The sequence below is a fragment of the Cornus florida genome, unplaced genomic scaffold, assembly GCF_030987335.1.
Source record: "Cornus florida cultivar Cherokee Brave unplaced genomic scaffold, ASM3098733v1 CherokeeBrave_3.0.0_Hap2_Chr10, whole genome shotgun sequence".
NCBI classification, from domain to species: Eukaryota; Viridiplantae; Streptophyta; class Magnoliopsida; order Cornales; family Cornaceae; genus Cornus; species Cornus florida.
This window is the reverse complement of record NW_026775580.1, coordinates 5381325-5402411: the sequence shown is the minus strand read 5'-3', so window position 1 is coordinate 5402411 and position 21087 is coordinate 5381325. Positions and strand designations below refer to the sequence as shown.

At 36.1% G+C, this 21087-nt stretch overlaps 1 protein-coding gene across 2 annotated transcripts in view; it reads left to right on the top strand.

Moving 5' to 3' along the window:
* The window catches only part of LOC132275933 (uncharacterized), a 45261-nt gene extending 36814 nt beyond the window's left edge, over window positions 1-8447 (top strand). For both annotated transcript variants that reach the window (XM_059777144.1, XM_059777143.1), the window contains one exon: window positions 8011-8447. In XM_059777144.1, coding sequence (XP_059633127.1) covers window positions 8011-8059 — 49 coding nt within the window. In that variant the 3' untranslated portion in view covers window positions 8060-8447. The remainder of the gene's footprint in view (window positions 1-8010) is intronic.
* Window positions 8448-21087: the final 12640 nt, after the last annotated feature.

Genomic DNA, 21087 nt, shown 5'->3' with positions numbered 1-21087 from the left:
CCAATTATAGAAAACTACATCAGTGCAAATACAAGTCAGCATCGACCAAAAGGACAAGTCAGCATCGACTAAAAGACAAGTCAGAAGCTTCTCTCCCAAATCAACTATTTCTCTCTTCTCTGCACATATTAAGTTTCGTTGGTAACTTTGATTCTTTGGTTCTCTCTTTTTCCTCTTCCTGGATTTTGTTAGTAACTGTGAGCATTTATATGGCTTTGTTGGATCATCACTCATATGGCTATGTTCTCCTCAAAATTTTCATCTTGGTCTTCTTTTTTCCTAACATTTTCAATCAAAATTTCTTTGTTTTCCCACAGGGTTTTCTTTATTTGGAATAGACTCTCTCTCATGATGTTCAAACTCGCAAATAGTTGCTGATATACATCTTGTTTTTTTATCACTCCGTTTTTGTTCTTTTCCTCAAGAATTGAATGCCAATCCATACAGTTGATATTTGAATCTTGAAAGTTTTTATTCTGTTATGAAAAAAGAGAATGAAAGAAGTCTTGAATTTTTATTTTTATTTTTATATTTGTCTGTGAAATCAGATTTTTGGGCTCGATCGGTTCAGGAATGAAAGAAGTTTTTGCACTATTCATGGATGGAGTTTAGATAGCACAGGGGAGAGAAAAAGTTGATGTTGGAGAGAAGCTGTTTGCTTTGTTTTGCTCACTGCTACTGACGAATCCAGGGGGCAAGCTTGAGCCCACCCCAAAAAAAAATTATACCTAATTTTAGCTCAGCAAAAAAAAAAAAAAAAAATATTATTACCTCATCCAAAAAAATATTAGCCCACCCCATGGACAATTCCTGGATTCACCCTTACTGCTGACTTGCCTTTTGGTCAATGTTGACTTGTATTTGTACTGATGTGGTTTTCTATACTTAGCCGGGACCATATATTAGCTATGTTACCTGAACTCGTCAGTTTAGGTTAGGGTATCCGTGTCGACACGACACGACATGGACACCGACACGAAATATGGGTCAGACACCCCTTGTTTCCATCGGACACAACTGAACAATGACTGAAGAAGACATGCTCGCGTCTGTTGGTTAGAAATTAGGGCTTTTTTAAGGTTGAAGATGGTTGTTTTCAACGCATGGCTGTTACATGATTTTTAATTTTATGCGAGAGTGAATTCATGCCACTCATCTCTCTATTTAATTGTTTGACGTGTGGCAGATGAGTGGTCATTTTTACTGCCACATTTTCTTTGTTTCTGTGTTCCTTTATCACATTGGGCCCAGTGCATTTACTTTTTGACTTTTCTTACTTTTACATTTGCTTCGTATCTCTTTCACTCTTAGGATACTTGCTTACTTTTCTTTGTAGTATTTAAAAAACAATATATATAGAGCCTTGTGCAGTTACTTTTTACTTTTACATTTACCTTACTTTTCTTGTAAAAAACCATCTACCTTACCAACTAAAAGACAAATGACAAGGATATCTCTCTTCTTCTTCTTCTTCTTTCTTTTTTTTTTTTTTTTTTGTGTAAAGAGATAGTAGGACATAATGTCTATACTTGAGAGACTTAGATAAATAGGTTATAATTTTATTATTGTATAATAATTAAGACGTGTCCAATATGAGCATGGTTCTAAATAAATAATAAATTCTAGAACTAATGATCGGTTTTTTTTTTTTTTTTTTTTTTTTTTTTAAAAAAAGAGATACAGTAAAAAGATGGCATTCAATCCATCATAACAAAATATTTTATATATGATCTATAGTATAAGACAATTTTTGTAAACCACATGTGTTGAACCATAGCTGTATACTTATGTAAATAAGTGGTTCAAGCTCTGTTATATGCTGTGTCTAAGTACCCATGTCCGAATTTTGGATATTTTTATTCCGTGTTCCCGTGTCCTATAATTGAATAGATTGGTGGATCCGATCTCTAAACATGTACCCGTGTCCGACACCCGTACCCGAGTCCGGGTAACATAGTATATTAGGTAGTGGTCCCAGGACTACCTAATAATTTCTGGTTCGTCACCACATCACCTGGGCACACCCCTACCCTCTTCCTCAATACCAACATCAATGTCTTTTGCCACTGCCTTTGGACCTCTGCCCATCCCACATCTATCTAATCTCAAATAGCCACAAAAAGCGATGAAAGATGCAGGGGAAGGCTGGGAGCCCACACACCAAAATTTGTCTTTTCTTATTCGTCTTTTTCAAGATGCTAGTGTAACCAATCCCACACCCACCAATTATCCAACCTCAACATAGCATCTCCCCGCACCTTCTCTAGCCCTCTAAAGAACCCTAGCTTCTTTAGATGGTGACGGAAGTCAGAAAAGCACAAGGGTATCCAGAAAAGGCGAGACCGAAACCCCATATGCTATTTTCCAAGCCCTTCAATCCCATTGTTTGATCTGCAAGAAACTCTCGACCTCTTGCTCGAATCTTCCAACCAAAGAACTTTGCAAGAAACCCCCCTCCTTTGTGTGATCTCGTCCTCCAAGAAATAGTCCAAACCCCTGCTCGAGATGAGACCCCATTCCTCGCAATTGATGGGATTTTGGCTACTTCGACAAAGGATTTTTTGCTCCTGTTACTAACATTTTTTTTTTTCCCCTAAAAGTTTTGTTTTAGTTTTTTTCTATACTGCTTGAAACAGGGGTCCTTTCTGATTGTTGAAGAACAATTCTGGGATAGTCTTTAGAGGGTGGACCTCCAGGGAGTACATGAGTTTGTACAAGGGAATGTAGGGAGTTTTTTTTTAATATGTTGATGTTGTGGTAATAGATGATCATGATGGGGAGTGAGATTATAAGGTATTATGCTGTCGGGTTGCATATGTTTCTCTGAAAGTGAGATTGGCGGAGTGGAAGAAGCAATATTTGTCGAAGGGAGGGAAGGTCACTCTTATTAAGAGCACTCTCTCAAACTTTCCCACTTATTTTCTATCTTTGTTCCAGATCCCATGTTCTGTTGCTGAAAGAATCGAGAAAATTCAAAGGGATTTCTTGTGGGTGGAAGGGGAGAAGAATTCAAGTACCATCTTGTCAAGTGGGAGCAGATTTGCAAGCCCGTAAAGTTGGGTGGTCTAGGCATTAGGAGGCTGATTCCCTTTAATAGAGTCCTATTAGGCAAGTGGTTGTGGAGATTTGGAAGAGAAAGATAGTGCCTGTGGAGGAGGATTGTTTCATGTAGGTATGGGGAAGAGAGAGGTGGGTGGTCTTCATGCCCAGTCCTTAACGCTTGACAGTCCTTAACGCTTAAGGAGTTGGCGTGTGTAAATTTATTCGGGAAGGATGGGATGATTTTTCCTCTCATATCAGATTCAAAGTTCGGGATGGTAGACGTGTTCGGTTTTGGGAGGACTAATGGTGCGGCGAGCAGCCGTTGTCTTGCTCTTCCTTGAGGCTTTTTAGAGTCGCTACTGATAGACTTGCCTTTGTAGTTGATTGCTATCGGCTTGATGGTAGTGGGATTACGTGGGATGTGCGTTTTAGGCATTCTTTTTAGGACTGGGAGATGGACGAGGCTTGCGCTTTTCTGGATATGTTGTATCAACAGGAGGTTGGTGGCATAGGTGATGATGCTCTTCTGTGGGTTCCCTCTTCCCATGGAGGTTTCGAGGTTTGTTCTTTGTTTGTGTGTCTGTCCAACTTTGCTGGTGTCGCTTTCCCTTGGAAGACTATTTGGCTTTCTAAGGCTCCACTTTGGGTGGCATTCTTCGTGTGGACTGTCGTGTAGGGAAAGATTTTGACACTAGATAACCTGAGGAAGCGAAGCGTTATTATGGTCAATCGGTGTTGTCTATGTAAAAATGATGGTGAGTCTACGGTTCACTTACTTTTACACTGCCCTGTGGTACATGATTGCTGGAATCTATTTTCGGATTGTTCGGTATTTCTTGGGTGATGCCCCGGTCCACAAGGGGCTTAAAGTGTGGAGGGGATGTCCTGTGGGGGGTCATGCTCGTGAGTGTTGGTGGACCATTCCACATTGTGTTTGGTGGTGCATATGGAGAGAGAGGAACAACAGATGTTTTGAAGGATTGGAAGTGTCTACGGAAACTTTGAAACTTCATATTATTCGATCTATTTGTAGTTGGGTGAAGGGGAGACATTGTTCTTCTTCTGACGATGTTGTTGATTTCTTGGATTCATTGGGTCCATAGGTCTACGTTTTGTTCTTGTAAATGGGACGCGCTCCCCTTCTGAACGCTTTTTATTGATTCTTTACTTATAAAAAAAAAAAAAGTTTTGTTCCTCAAATAATTCTGAATTCCTTGAAACATAGGCGCTTTCTATGATTGTCTGGTTTTTGGAGAAATAGAATGCAGTGGGGACGTCATCTAGATCTCTTTATGATTGGGAGTTGGACTCTGTTGACGCCTTCTCTAAGAACAACTATGATTATTTTATATGCGGGCGGGGATAGGATGCTTTGTGATGGATTCCTTACAGTCATGATCTGTTCGGAGTGAAAATCATTCTAAAAGTTTCTCTGATGGAGTGACAGGCTCGACTTCCTTTTTTGTTATTTGCAAGGTTAAGCCATTTTTATAGTATATCTTTCTCTGTTTAGACTGCAACCATGGAGCAAACTTAAAGCATTCTGTGTAAGAGGTTTGAGTAGAGCACCAATCTTCTCTGTCATACTGTAGTGCAAAACTTGTAGTGCATATCGTTGTAAGGGACTGATGTGCACTGGATTCTGCCTCTGTCTATGGGGAGTTTGGGCTGTGTTCTGTGGGAGCAATGTGGGCAAACTTTTGGGCATGTACGTGGGGATCTCTTTTCATAAGTTAAAAAAAGGCAATACTGAATATTTCTCATTATTGGATGTCTGGATAATCTCGGATTCTATAAAATTTCTATTTTTATTTCTCTTTTAGATTTTTCGGTGATATGATTTGTATATAGCTTCAGTTTCTGGCTCTTGGGTTCCTCCTGTATTCGTCATAACCAAATTATTGAGTTTAATGGCAATCTTCTCAAAATGAATGGCTCATACTGGACTTAATAATTCCAAAACCTCGAAGGAGTTTTGCAGCCGGCAGTTGTATGCACTGAATATTTCTTATGCTGATCTCGAGTGTCTTGGGCCCAAAAGATCAGGCAGTCATTCAAACCAGGGGTGGAGGCTGTGGAGCTAGAGGACGAGGGGCTAGGGGCCACCATGCTCCCTCTAAATTTTTTCAAATTTCTCATTTATTAATAACCCCAAAAAAGATATTATATATAAACTTAACTCGTGGTCCCCAAACTAATAGAAAATTTTAATTGGTCATCACAAAATTTTAAAAACACTTATTTATTGCCCCAAAAATTGTGAGTTTAGAATTAAATATAACTTGTGTCCCTTCACAACTATTAGAAAATTTTAAACCTTTTTAGTCTACTTTTGAAAGCTCACATCTTGTCAAACAAAATATAAGTTCATTGCTATGGTTCTTTACTGCGATATATCATTACTTCATTTTATATTTAAATATACACGTGTATAATATCCACTATATGAATTCAAGAGAAAAATAAAGGAAAAATTACACTAATGTCCCCTCATATTTAATAATACATAAGCCTTCCTTCTCAGACATTTTCGTTAAGTGGTGTTTGCAGGATTTTTTTTTTGGAATTATATGTTAATCTCCATCGGCGAGTCATAGGGACATTGTGAATTAGGGAAAACTAAGGAATTGTGATACCAAGAAAACAAAAATGCCAACAACAATAACTTTTTCATATATGCTAATATTCTTTGTTGTTGTTTGTTAAATGCCAAATTTTATATGCTAAGAACTTTTTGAGGTTTAAATGTTACATTTCTTCTCTTAATGAATATCTTCCTCACAGTGAAATCAAAGTACTAATTTTTTTTTTTTTTGGGAAATATTGAAACAATTGTTGATTTTATTTTTTATTTTTAATTCTTTAACAATGTGTTACTTTAACAACTTCTCTTTTTACCTTTAACTTATCCTTTCCCCTTCTCTATGTCTGACTCATAAATCTTTCCATATTAATTGGTTTTCATCTCTACTTATTTTAGTTGCACTTTTTCTCATTGTTTGAATTGTATTTTCCTCAATATATATAGTTGTTATGTATTATCTCTCAAATTCTAGTCTAATTAGGTTTCTATTTTTAGAGTTGTATTTCATTAAGTAATTTCTTGTTACACAAGTCTCGGGCTCCAAAGAATTGTAATCAATGTCCAACAAGGAATTGGGTTTGAAACCATATAAATAGACGTAAAGTTGGGCGGAGAAGGTAGAGAAGAAAATAGAATGGAGGAGTGAGCGAGAAGAGAAGAGAGTGGGAAGGGTAGAGAGATGCAGCTTCACTCAAACTCGTGAGTGGGTAGAGATTATGAATGAGTGGGTAGAGAGTGGTAGACCGTGAAAGGCTCGAGTATCTAACACCATACCTAAGTAGAGAGTGTGAGTACACGGTTCGGTGTAATTTCTCATGAGGCAGTGAGTGAGTGGGCATTCTCTACAATAATGGCCACAATTGTATATTCTCTTCTTGGTTCCTTATAGTGGAATTTCTTCTCTTGGTGGACGTAGGTCGAGTTCAGCCGAAACACGTAAATATTGTATTTTTATGCATGCTTGTTTGTGTCTTGCTTCAGCTATGCCGAATGAAGGGGTATAATTCCCAACAATACCTTCCGAAAAAAAAAAAAAAAAAAATTACCAACAATACTAAGAATAATAATTTGAAAAAGAAAAAAAATTTATACTACAAGTGACAAGATTTTCAGTTTTGAACTGCATGGTACTTGTTCACCTCCTCCCCACCAAAACCTCCAGTCCCCAATCAAAACTTTTGGCTCTGCCCCTAATTCAAATTAACATGCAACAGTGTTGGAAGATGTCACTCATTTAGATTTAGTAGAGTCCCTTGGCATTGTATTATTTTATCCCACTAAATTTTTTGGCTGGTTTTATTTTAATTATTATCATTAATATTTTTATTTTAGGGTGGCAAGTTGTGTTCTTTTATGTTGGTTGTTGCTAAAAATCTTTTTGCAAGATCATTAATCTCAACATCAACGGGCTTACTACAGTGGTATCAGAGCTTGGGCAAAATTTCAAACCAACTTATATTTATCTCTACACTTGTGATTATTTTTCTTGGGCCTCCCTAAGAGAGGAAACTATATTTTACTTGATTATGGCTTTGACTATCTTGTTTACTTAGCAGAGAAGTTCATATTTGTCAAATCTTTTCAAGAACTGCTTATCTAATAGGAAACTTAAATGTGATTTCCCTATCTCTACATTTCAACTGATCAAAACCGAGTACTAAAAAACGTGAACCATACAAACCTCTCGTTTTTGGTGGTTTTATGTGAATTTGATTACATATGTCATCACTTGTAGATTTATGGTTTATTAGTATAGCTTATTGGAGGTGGCACTACATTTTTTCAAAAATCAACTCCTCAACCTGCACCAGGTCACATTCTCTATATTTATTAGTCTACTTTTTAGTTGAACAGTTTTAGATTCCAACTTTATTTCTCTTGCTTATATTAGTCCAACCCATCTCATCCTTTACTGTGCTCTAATTTATTATCTAGGTGAAACACTTTAGGTCTCTTCAAGCGAACATTTTTGTTTTCTTCTTTTTTGAAAACTATTGTCCATGTCAACCTTCTCATTGATCAAACTTTGTAAGTGATTTTGTCGCAATTATATCGGTTGACTACATGAAAATTATTGTACAATCTTACTCGAAGTAGGCCTATATTTAAGACCATGACCACAATACGCCATAACATCTGCAAATATTTTTGTAAGATCCATGTTCACAAGGGTTTTGGCAAAGAATTCTGAACACGATCACAAGGGTTTTGGCAAAGAATTCTGAACACGTTTTACTTGCGTCTATAAGCTGAACACAATTTACTCGCCTCTGCAGCATAATAACTAAACTTGTCTGCAAAATCTTGCTATGTCCGTAGCAAGTGGATTGTGGATTTTGAGGCCAACATCATCTTAAATATACCTCCTCTTAATTTCTATGCAGGTTGCTATCAGAGGTGTCACTTGGTTGCTGCAACAGTTTCCACGGCTAGCAGACTGGTTATGATGAAAGCATATATATAATACAAGTTGTAATATGGTTGTGATATTTTTATCTATTTTAAGGTGCATAGTGAACCTACCCAACACAAAGAAATGATAAAAAGATATTCAGAAGGCATCATCAAATTTTTTTACCATGTATTAAATAAAAATGTGATGATGACTGTCGACTATCTTTATTATGGTTTTTTGTATACATACCATGCAATTAAATACTAGGTTTTATGGTTAAGACGTTATGGATATATCATATTGTGAATTTTTTTTTTTTTTTTTTCCCCGGAAAATGTCTGTAACACCCTGAATTTTCATTTTGTACCTTAACTGCTGTTGCAAGATTATCATGTGATATCCTATATTTTTCTCTTTATTTAATTATGCTTAAGTGGGTTTTGTCCTTGTTTATATTTAATTACGTGGGATATTTTGTCATTAGATAGAAATGTGGGAACTTTAGTTGGGGCCCTTATGTGATTTACTAAGTTTGTGGGGGGAGGGCTTTGGAATATGTAAGAGCTATGTAGTGGAATCCATATTTGGTAGGGATTCTCTAATTTTGCTGATTTTGGGAGATTTATTTAAAATCCATATTTTCTTGGTAGCACGAGTTAACAACTGATTTTTCCATAAAATTGCTCTATAGACTAAAAAGGGGATGACAATACTTGAGTTCTCACTAGTGAGAATTTACAACATATCTACTGCTGATTTAGACCAATAATAAATGGACACGTCTTATTTTAATTATCAAATTATAAATGGTAATCAAATCATTATCTCCGATTTGGTAAGTGAATATCTTTCCACCATTTTTGATTTGATAATTAAAGAATACATGTCAATTTATTATTGATCAACATTAGTGGTAAGTATGTTATAGATCCTCATTAGTGAGGAACTAAGTATTGTCCTTTTCAAAAATTGCGTTAGTGCTGGAATAAAAACTAAGGTGCTCTTTTATATTTTGTTGCTAAGAGACAATTAATCTAACCATGGAGATTTTAAAACTAAATGTGTTGGTATAGAAATGTTGAACTGATTTTTATGCTTGAAATGAGACTATGGAGGATGATGTCTTGGACGAAAAGGGTGTTTAGAAAGGGTACAAGATACCTTAGGGTGCAAGACCCAAAATTGCAACGGTAGACCCTATGTTGGTCAGTAGGGGAGTGACTGTGTTGGCACCAAAACTTGGCAGTCATCTTAGCGATGACGTGGACCAATAAGGAGCGAACATGTATTTCTAATATGGAGTCAAGGGGATCGGCTAGTTTGGAAATGTCAGAATATAGGGAGATATATTTCAGCCACTTAATAGATATGGTAGTTGCTGAAATATAGCATCTAATAGTTGACCTTTTTCAAATTGGGTTGTTAGCAGAAAAGGAGATATTAGAGTTTGGGTAAAAATCGACAACTAAATTCCTATAAAATAGGAATTCTAGTTGAGAAGGAAAGATTATGAAGGATGGCAACTGCGTTATTGTAATGACTCGGTCATTTCCCTCATTTCATTTTTTCGACATTTTTCTTTTTTTCTTCCATTTTTGTCTTTTTCCCGATTTTCGTTTTCGATTGCATAACCTCATTTTTTGTGCTCGGATTTGATTTCGGCTTTGCATGGATCAGTGATATTTAATTCCCATGATATGTATATTTTTACTTTTGCAGAAAAACATGCTAGATGCTTACTTTTCTTGTAAAGGGTATGGATGCATAGTTTATTCAGAAACATTCTAGACTTTTGAGGTTTTAGTGTAATTAAATGAAGTAATTATTTTTCGTCTTAGGGACCATTTTGTAATTTAATTTGAAAGATATTTTGAAAAATGACCTTTTTGCAATTTTTGGAAAGTGTGACAAGTGTCACACTCCCATGGAACCACTTGTTGAAATTGTGGTGGAACCACTTGAAGGCTTAGTATGATGACACATGAAGGGTGGAGATTCACCCATTTGTTGGCCTAGGATATGAGTACTTGTTGGCATGGATGGTTGACAAGTGTAGGCTTAAGATCAAGCCTTGGATGAATGCATGGATTAGTGACAAGTGTATGCTCCATTTTTAGTCTTGCATTTAGTGTGTGTGAAGACCATCGTGTAGGATCACATAGTGAGTAGAGGAATACTAAATCCTCCACTCACCTCATTTGATTGCATCTTTCTCACCCTTTTACTCTTAAACCCTAACTTAGCCACCATTGAAGGAAAAACTTGGCTTAGAGCTTTAGGCTTCATTTAGGTCCCCTTCCACTCACTTTTGAACCTCAAGTTTGGAATACTTTAGCTTCCCTTCACTCTCTTTTACAAAACCCTAGTTTGGTTTTCCATTTTTAGCTTGGTTGCTTTGGTTTATAGAGATTCAATTCTCTATTGAGGTAGGGGTGGTTGTATCTTTATCTTCTTTGGGTTTTATATATATTAAAATTTGATATATATTGAATACATGCCTATTAATTCTTGTATTTGCATTTAAGTAGAGATTTATTATACTTGACTTAGGAATTGTGAATTAAAGCATGTATATGATTAACTACATTGAATAGGTAGATTATTGTTTAATGGTTTGCTTAATACTTGAGATTTCATTGGGGGTTTATCATGAATATTTTGGTGATAGTACTTAAATTGTTAAGTAATAGAAATTTCATTGAAGGTTTATTATGAAAATCTTGTATATGACACTTGTGTTTACTTGTAGGTAAATTACTATATTGCATGATTAGCGACCTACATTGATGGTAAATTGATTTAGTGTAATGTGTAGTATTATTAACTTGCCACTTTAGACATGTAACCATAGGGCATGGTTTGTGTGATCTCACCCTACTTGTGCTTGGTAGATAGTTCATGCATTGTAAGTATATAAATGTCATGGAGTTGATTGTTTTTGGAGGCTTGGAAGGATATGAAATGTTTGATGGCTAGGATTTGGCTCTAGTATGAGGGATAAGAATTCTTCTAAGTCATAGTGCGAACTAGGTAGTACTTTGCGGGTCGTAATTGCCCGGAATAACTTGTGTGGTCTCGTGGCCACATATTCTTGTCTTTCCATTATTTGATTTCGCATTAAATTCCAAATTGTAAATCATGGATTTCTTGAAATTGCGAATTTGTGCTTAAGTTTCTATATGGTTAGTGTACTTATGTATGCACACTTGGATGCCATGCGTTTATCATTTCAATTACTTGTATAGTTTGAGATGATCACTTAGAGTACCTTGAAAACATAGACTTTAAGTGGAATATACCCTTGTGATGATCTATGTTTGGTTTGCATTACACTTGAAACTATAGGGTATGTGCATGCACCACATCCTACGAGTAACTTGATTGCTCACCCTAGTTGTTTGGGTTATTTTTCAGGTAAAGAAATATTTTTCATGGATGGTTGATACATTTAGCTTATTTTGGATGATGTATTGTGGACACACTCTTTTGGTTATCATGCAAAGTGTTTAGCATATGTTTTATAGCATTTTTGGTATCTATGGACTTATGAATTATGTTTTTGGACAATTGAAATGTAATGAGGCTTCGAGCCATTATAACATGATTCAATATGATATTTATGCTTGTTGGTATGCTTATACGTTCATTCATCCTTATAAATCAGTTTTTGACTTATGTATGGGGGTAGATGAACCTCATAGGCTTCATAGCAAATTTTTCATGTTTTTCAGAGTTTCCAGCAGGTTTCGAGGTGTTTCGGCTGACGAAAATGGTATTTCGGTCCACCGATGCCTTTTTGGAATTAATTGCACAGTAAAAATCCAAATTCCAATAGCTAAATCGGTCGGCCGTATGGATTTTTGGTACGTCAGGGTCCATTTCGGCCGACCAAGATAACTTCTAGATTTTTAGTACGTCAGGGTCCATTTCGGCCGACCGGAATGCCATTTCGGCCTACCGAAATGCCACAATAACAACTACCTTGCAGCTTGTTTAACTACTTTGTTTCTCTAACTTCAAAGGAGTATATCTCCTTCATTCCTAATCCAAATGGGGTGATTCTTGAGCCTTAACTCAATGATTTCGAGTCAGCTTCCTAATGGTACAAATGCCATTCTCAGATTCAAACCATAGTGAGGGTTACTCAGGTTTTAGTGAGACAGCGTCAGATTTTACTTGAACCGGGAATGAGGATCTTATGGGATTCTTGGCCAATGTCCTTAACACCTCTTGCAATGTTGTCATATGATTAGATTAGGTTGTATGGACTTCATTTGACTTGTTTTGAGTCAAATTTCCCTCTTCAATAGTAGTTTGACCATTTTACCCTTGATTTAAGGAATTGTCCGTTTTGACCCTCGTTTCTTCTTTAGTCCTCTTTAAGTTCCGTGACTCCATGGAAGGTCACTTTGGTATCCTAGGGATGATGTACATCCCTAGAGACATTGGCTATATCTTTTGCTTTTGCATTTTGGACCTGTTAATGGGTCTACTTTTGGATCATCACTGACACACTGGTTTCTAAAAACTAGGGTCGTTAACATGGATAAATCTAAAAATGACAAGTGACTTTGATATGGTACCAAAGGTTGAGTCATTTGAGGAAAGATACGGCTACCATATTCATAGAAAGTAGTTGCTAAAAATTAGCAATTGAAGTTGACTAAAGCAAGGAAGTTTTCCAGTCCATGATTAGAAGAAGGTTTTAATTGGAAACTGAAAGAAGGCATACAAAAGGGCAAAGTATTCCAAAGTTTGACCCAGTTTGAATTACAAAAAAGAGAGAATCAAGAGAAGAGATTTTCTAGCAAGGAATAATGATAAATTACTTAGATAGGACTTCTATAAATAGTATTATTGTAATTCCATTTCAATTCGTCCAGTACCACCCATAAAACAGCATGAATCCAAAATTCATCAAATGACTCAACGTCATCTTATCTTCAAATCTTTTGTCCAAATGGAAAATTTCATTCGAAGAAACTAAGTTCCAATAACTTACTCTTTTTTTGCAATGCTTAATTATGCTATTTACAAATTCAATCATTGTTTTATGAAAACGGATTTAATGACAAATCTTTGTTCAGATTGTAGTCATTCCAATTTAGCCTGTTCATTCCATTGCAAACATTACATTTCAGTCTTTTTTAATTCAACCAGTTTCCTTATTGTCTATTTCAATTCAGCTAGTTCATTTACTTTACATTGCATTTTTATTCTTTTTAACACCTTTATAAAAAAGGTCCTTGCAAACAAGGCAGAAAAAGAACCTTGCTAGGAGTTCTTACTATTCTCTCTCCCAGATATTCACTTGAAGTCAGCCAACGGAAAAGGGATAGGTTGGTGTTCATTCATAATTTTGAGTATTTTATATAAGTACTCTGGCACGCCTGCAAAAGTCCATCGACCGGTGTAAACAAAAACCAGGCGAATATATTTTGGTACGCCCAGTGGGACCCCACTTGGTGTTAAAAGAATATGTAATGCCGCGGCCAAAGAACTCTAAGACCGTAGCCATAGACGATGATCAAGAAGAAGGACATCAGCCAACTCAGGTTGGTAACTCTATGTGGATGAACTAGCTATACCATCAGAAGTATCAATGGTTCAAACACAGGTGTGTACTCTGTTAGAGGCGAGTCGAAGAATGAGTGCAAGTCAAAATGACCTGCACAAAACAATATCTCAGCTTTTAGCTGCCATTATGAATTGGCCGGCTCAGGTTGGGAGATCCAATAATCAGGAATCAGCTACTCAACTGATTTCATCACAATTTGTTCAGCCAGCAGTGACTGCTCAGCCATCACAGCCATGGCTGTCGATGGTCCTGTTTCAACTAAATATGATGGCTAATCAACCAGGAGATTGGCCGAATTATTATCAGCCGCCACTGGTATATCAGCCAGGACTCGGGGGGCAGTCGATGGCTAATCAGCCAGAAGGATGATCGAATTATAATCAGCCACTAGCGAAAAATCAGCCGCTAATGGTAAATCAATCATAACAATGCTGGCCGAATTATAATTAGCCACCAACGGAATATCAGCCGCTAATGGTAAAGTGATCACAGTAAGGCTGGCTGAATTATAATCAACCACTAACGGAAAAACAGCCGCCAGTGGTAAATCAATCGCAATAAGAATGGCTAGAATATCAGCCTGTTGCTTCCATACAACAACCTTCAACACTTAGGGGGCAGCCGATGGCTAATCAACCACAAGGCTAGTCGAATTATTATCAACCGCCAATGGTATATCAACTGGGACTTGGGGGTAGCCGATGGTTAACCAGCCAAAAGATTGGCTGAATTATAATCAGCCACTAGCGGAAAATCAGTCGCAAGTGGTATATTAGCCAAAACCTTTGGTATTAAGAGGGCAGTCGATGGCCAATCAGCCGCTAGTGGTAAATTAAGATTGACTAGTCATTGATTAGCCCAATCAGCCAACGATAGTCGATAAGGTTCAGTTGGCTAATATTATTAAGCAAGAATAGTGTAATGGCCTTAGGCGAATAGGCCAACCAATTTACAAAAAGCCAAAATCAGCCACATCCTGCACTCAAACGTCTACCGTATCGGCCAAAAAGGGAGTGGATGATGAAGTCATGGGGGTCGACAATGATCTTTTTATAGCAGGTAGTAATGTGATCGGCTAGGCTCCCAAAGAGAAGGTTGATGAAGGGAATCGCCTAAGGTTTTGAAAGCAAACTGTCTGTGACGACCCTGGATTTTTCAACCTAGTGTGTCCTGTGATGACCCGAAACGGATCTAAAATGCGGAAGCAAAGGATAGAAAAATGGTCTCTAAAGATATAACACGTCTCTAAGACACCAATGTGACTCTCAATGAGGTCACGGAACCCAAAGAAAACAAATGCGGAAGCGATGTTTCAAAAATGGATAAGAATGAACCTAGGGGAAAAATGGTCATTCCACACTGAAATGGGTGCCACTATGCACACCATTGGAAACAAAACGAAAAATTAATGAATTTAGACTCAAGAATCACCTGATTCGGAGTCCGAACGATAAAAATATCAAGTTCTGAAGTCGAAGGAAGGGAAACCCTATCCCGGTTCGAACAAAAAATAGACACTACCTTACTAAAACTTGAATATCTTGAGTTACAAGAAGAATCTGAAGCTCTAATTGGTACCATTGGAAAGCTTATTTCGACGCGGTCAATTTAGACTCAATAACGGACTAATTCAGAGTTAAAACGAAGAAAATATGATAGTTTGAAGTCGGAGGTGCAGTGCTGAACCAAGACACAAACACACACACACACATGAACCTCGAGCGCTCATGCAAGGGCTTCCAGCACTCTTAAATAGCCCTGAGAGTTCTGTCCAAATTTGGAGCACTTGAACCCCCCCTTGGAGCGCTCGAACTACTGTAGGCTGCACTTGAAATGCCAACTTGAAATGCAATTTTGAGGACTTTCTGAACCTTTTTGAAAAAAACACAAAGACGAAACCCCCCTCAAAATCATGTTTTCTAGCCAACCATACCAAAAGAAAACTTTATTTTTCATGTGAAATCCCCAAAATGCCCTTATGCTCAGTTTAGGCTCAAAACGGCAAAAAATGTAAGTTTGCACCAAACATACTTTTGACCCCAAATGCACTTCTAGGCTGAAACGAATATGCACGCAAACGTAATAAGTGATTTTGAGCAAGCGAGAATGGTCCGCGGCTCCCTGAAATGGTCGAGTCAAAATCCGACCCCCCAACAGCCAAAAAGGTGAAAATGAATTTGAAATGGAAATTTTAAAAACCAAAATTTACAAATGATTAGAAATTACCGTTTAGCCCTTAGCCACACTTCATGCATGATTAATGAGATCCTATGGAATAATCAAAATGGAATTCCCACACCCGATGCAAACATAGTGAGACAATAACTTAACATTTTTTAAAATTTTTATAATATTTCATGAAGTCAAAACTACATAAGATACAAATACATGTTATTGGCCTCCGGCCTCATCTCATACATGTTAAATACATTGTAAGGAGTGCACTCATGTATACATTACATATACGGAATCAAATATACACATTTTGTCAAATAAAGTTACAAAAGGGCATCTTATGCTAACATTTGCATGAAATGGAAACTTAAGAACTACAAGCCATCCAATGAATGATGAGCATCGACAAGTCTTCGTACTTGAAAAATGTCTCCACAATGTCGGTGAGTAACATAAAGCTACTCGTAGGAGATGAGCATGCATCGACCTAGCATTTTACAAATTCATTACCTTAAGGTGAAACATGTTAAAGGGGCTCATGCCACCTAACGTCTATGTCAAAGTGAGACTCAGGAAGCATCCTAAGCTACCTTAGAGTCTAAGCAACAAGAATCATGATCTACATACGTATATGAAACGAATCATGATTGGGATAATCCAAGAAACACGACAAGAAGAATGCTTGAACATAGATTAACATGAATTGCATTTTCAATACAATTAAGCAAGATTTGGAATAATCCATTCAACACGACAAGAAGATACTAGATTACATGGATCACATAAAGCAATGCAATTTACAGGATTAGAACATACCAATTAACACGATAGGGATAATATACGAAATCAAGAACATAGCACAAAATCTATGCAATTAACAAGATTAGTACATTCTGATTAACACGATAAGAGTTATACAAGGATTCAAGAACAAGGCATAATGTCTATGCCAGTTAAACACGGATTCAAGAACAAGGCATAATATCTATGCAAGTTGAACAGGATTCAAGAACAAGGCATAATATCTATGCAAGTTAAACACAGATTCAAGAACAAGGCATAATGTCTATGCAAGTTAAACACAAATTCAAGAATAAGGCAAAATATCTATGCAAGTTAAACACGGATTCAAGAACAAGGCATAATGTCTATACAATTGACAAGGATGGGACATTCCATGAAACACGAAAAGAGTCATACATGAAATCAAGAATAAGGCATAATATCTATGCAACTAAACAAGAATGGGATGTTACACGAAACACGAAAAGAGTCATACATGGAATCAAGAAAAAGGTATAATATCTATGCAAGTGAATAAGATTGGAACATACAATTAACACGATAAGAGTTAAACGTGGATTCAATAACAAGGCATAATATCTATGCATTTAAACATTGGTAGAATCTACCACATAACACGAAAAGAGTCTTAAATCTTCAAAGAATACAACACTTGAAATTTAAGGAGAAAACTCACAAATGAAGCATAAAATCTATGCAATGAGACAAGATTGGTGCATTTCACATACACGACAAGTTTAAATCTTCAAGGAATAGCAACTTGAAATTTAAAGAGTGAAATCAACCAATGTGAAAATTTTGATATCACCCGGATTAAAACAGTACCCTTGAGATCACTTTAGGGCTACTAACCCATGGGTACCTTTCACCTAGTGCGCACTATAGTGTAGAGGGACATTCCCCCATACTAGAACCAAGTCCTAGCCATCTCAATTCTTGATTGATATCCCAAGTTCCAAAATCAACAAGTTGTGCAAGTCAAGATAGCATCAAGATACAAGAAATGCATTAAGCCACATTCCATGCACAACCAAGATTTTGGAACATATAAGTCATCCCCTAGATTCTCAATTATGATAACATGTGAAATGTCAAGAAATCATAGTATGTATCCACATAAACTACGAACTAGGATATATAACATATAGAATCCATTGATGTAAATATACCACAAGTATGAGATTGATGATTCAACTACTTATTAAGCAACACATGAGTAATCAAACCATTCCAAGATAAATGTGCAAGTTCATTAACTACATTAATGAAGCCAAGTTGCAACAAGTCATGATACATGCTAAATAGGCAAAAGCCCCATGAAGTAGATGTCCCTATCATTAGAACACTAAGTGGAAATTAATTAACCTAATTAATTAATTTCTCTAGAAATCAAAGTTGTCCAAAAATTCTCAAATTTATATATGTGAATGTCCATTCCATGGTGATTGCAAATATCACATTAATTTCACAAAGGGAGCAAGATATAATCATGTGGAATTTAATTAATTTAAATTAATTAAATCTCTAGATTTCAAAAGTTGTTCAAATGATCTCAAATTAATATATATCAAGGATTAAGTCATGGCCATGCCATATATCAAGTCAAAAATGGAAAACAAGCAAGGTACAATTAACTAGAATTTAAATCAAATTAAATTCATTAATTCTCTAGATTTGAAAACTCATTCAAATGGTTTCAAATAATCATATAACGAAGATCAAGTGAAGGCCATGCCATATACCAAGTCAAAAGTGAGTTATATGCAAGTTACAACAATCATTAATTTCTCAAATTAATAAAAGACATGTATACAACATGTATAAGTATCAAAAGCATGCAAGACAACAAAATATAAACTTATAACATCCCCTACCTCACTAGAGAAGTGTCTCTCTAGAATCCAAGGCAAATCAACACAAAATGGCAAACCCTTCTAGGGTTATGAAGAAGAGAGTGAGAGGAACAAAAAGTATTCCAAGCTTCATGGTCTAAGGTGAGTAGAAGGCCCTCAAAAATCAAGGTCAAAGCTTAAGGCTCTAAGTTTCATCCATGGAGGCTAGGGTTTTCTTTACAAGAGAGGGAGATAAAGAAATAATGTGTGATAGAATATGAGTGGAGGAATTAGAAATCCTCCACTCACTATGTGGTCTTACACCATGGTCAACACACACTAGTTGGTCAATTGTACAAAAGTCCTTCTTAAAAACCATAATCCCAAATTGGCCCAAAAGGAATTGCAAGACTAAATTTGGAGCATACATTTGTCACAAATCAATGGCTCCTTCCTAGGCTTAATCTCAAGCCTACACTTGCCAACCATCCAAGCCAACAAGTGCACCAATGCTAGGTCAACAAGTGGATGAATCTCCACCCTCCACGTGTCATCATCCAAGGCATCAAAGTGTTTCCACACAAATGTGAACAAGTGGACCAATGAGAGCGTGACACTAGTCACACTTTTCGAAAATTACAAAAAGGTCTTTTTTTAAAATATCTTCTAAATTAAATTACAAAATGGTCCCTAAGATGAAAAATAATTACTTTCGGTAATTACACTAGTGACCCCAAAAGAAAGGAAAATTTCAAGGAAAGTGTGCATCTACACCCCTAAGGAAGAAAGTGCACAAATGGCATGCATTTCTAGGAAAGTAAAAATACACGTCTCTAAGAAATTATATATCATAAGTGCATGCAAAAGTGGAACCAAAACCGAACACGAAAAGCGAGGTTATGCCAATAAAGTGACAACCGAGAAAAAGATGAATAGTGTCAAAAAATGAAAAATGCGGAAATGACTCGGTCCTCAAAGGAAGTTGTCAATCCGCACGACAAAGTCTCAGAAACCAATTCCAAGCACTTGAGACAACACTAAGTGTCAAGAAACAGAACTCGAAAAGGAAACTAAATGAAAAAAAAAGTATTCGTAAAATTTCAGGAAAAAGGAAAGGAAGGCAAATGACCGGGTCGTTACACCGTCAGCCACTCCAAGTGCCAAAGTGGTGGAAGAATTAGAATTTTTTCATAAAATAAAAGTCTAAACTCGGTTTTCTAAAAGAAGTGTCCAAAAGAGATTCACTTCTCATCAAGGTAAAAGAATTTCAGGATCAAATCAACCGGATTACCCAGAATGCTTGGCCTAGAGTGGTATCTAATCCTCAGACAGAACAATCATTGGCTGAGAGAATTCTTTTAGCTCGTCGTCCTCAACCAAATTTCAAGAAAAAAAAAAAGCGGGGATGGAAACTAAATAGGGTTAAGTGGAGAAGAAATTCGCAGAAGAAAATAAATCAGCCATTTAATGCAAAATTTTACGTGGCCGATACAGTGCTACACAAAGAGAATTATATTCTGTTAAGTTCAAAAGAACAAATAAAATGGGGTGACCAACATCGGCCATTATGAAAAAGAAGTTTGGCTGATGTTAACTCTAAAAGGTTAATCAGAAAGGTATTTTGGCCAAGGATAAAACTTCCTCAGCCAGTTGCTGAAGTGCCAAATAAAGAATTAAAGAGGAGTCAGGCCACGATGGCCACTTACATTCTAAAAGCATACCTGGCAGATAGAAAATCGGCCATAAAAGAAATACTATTCTAGGTATTTTCAGCTGATACAACTGAAATCATTAAAGAAGATGAAGATTCAAAATCTTGGGATGGCGTGCTTTCAGAAGTTCGATGGGAATATACAAATTCAAGAGGATCAGCCATCAGAAAAGCTCCATACTGGCAGAATATTGATCTTCCAATAGAGAAGCCAGTTAGATCAACTCAAATGACATTACATAACAACCTGATCCCAGCCGATCACGACTATGCCTTGCTAGTAGAGTTGGGAAACTTCAATGGTAAGGTTTATCATGGGTTTAGAAATGTAATACCCCTAATTTTAAAAGAATAGTCTTGGTGTTTATTTATTTGTTTTAATTGTATTTTTAATTGTTTAATTGCATTTTTAATTATTTAATTGATTATTTGGCTAATTGCTTATGTGTTTAATTGATTTAAGTGTTACTTAATTTATTGGCTATTTGTCTATGTATTATTTGTATTATTTATTTAATTAAATTGTGTGCGTAAATGATGTGAATTAATTGTAATTTTATTTGGTAGATTAAATATTTGTTTTATTTTACTTTTAGTTTAAAATGATGGATATGGATTGTAGTAATGGACCAACCAATTGGGTCGCATGGACTACTTAGATAGGAGGTGTAATGGGTATAGATATTTGCCCACGGATAGTTTTACATATATATATGGGTATATATGTATATAAGATTATCATATTTATTAGTATTAAAATAGTAAATATTAATAATTATAGTCAGTTTTTATATATATAGTTATAAAGTATATAGTATATTTATATATATGTATATCACGTATAGATTTAAATATTATATATATATATTCTTTCTATTATGCTTTTAATTTTTCTTGTTGTCAGACTTGTATTACAATTGGGATTAGGGTTAAATTTCATAGCCTATATATATTCGTTATAAGTCT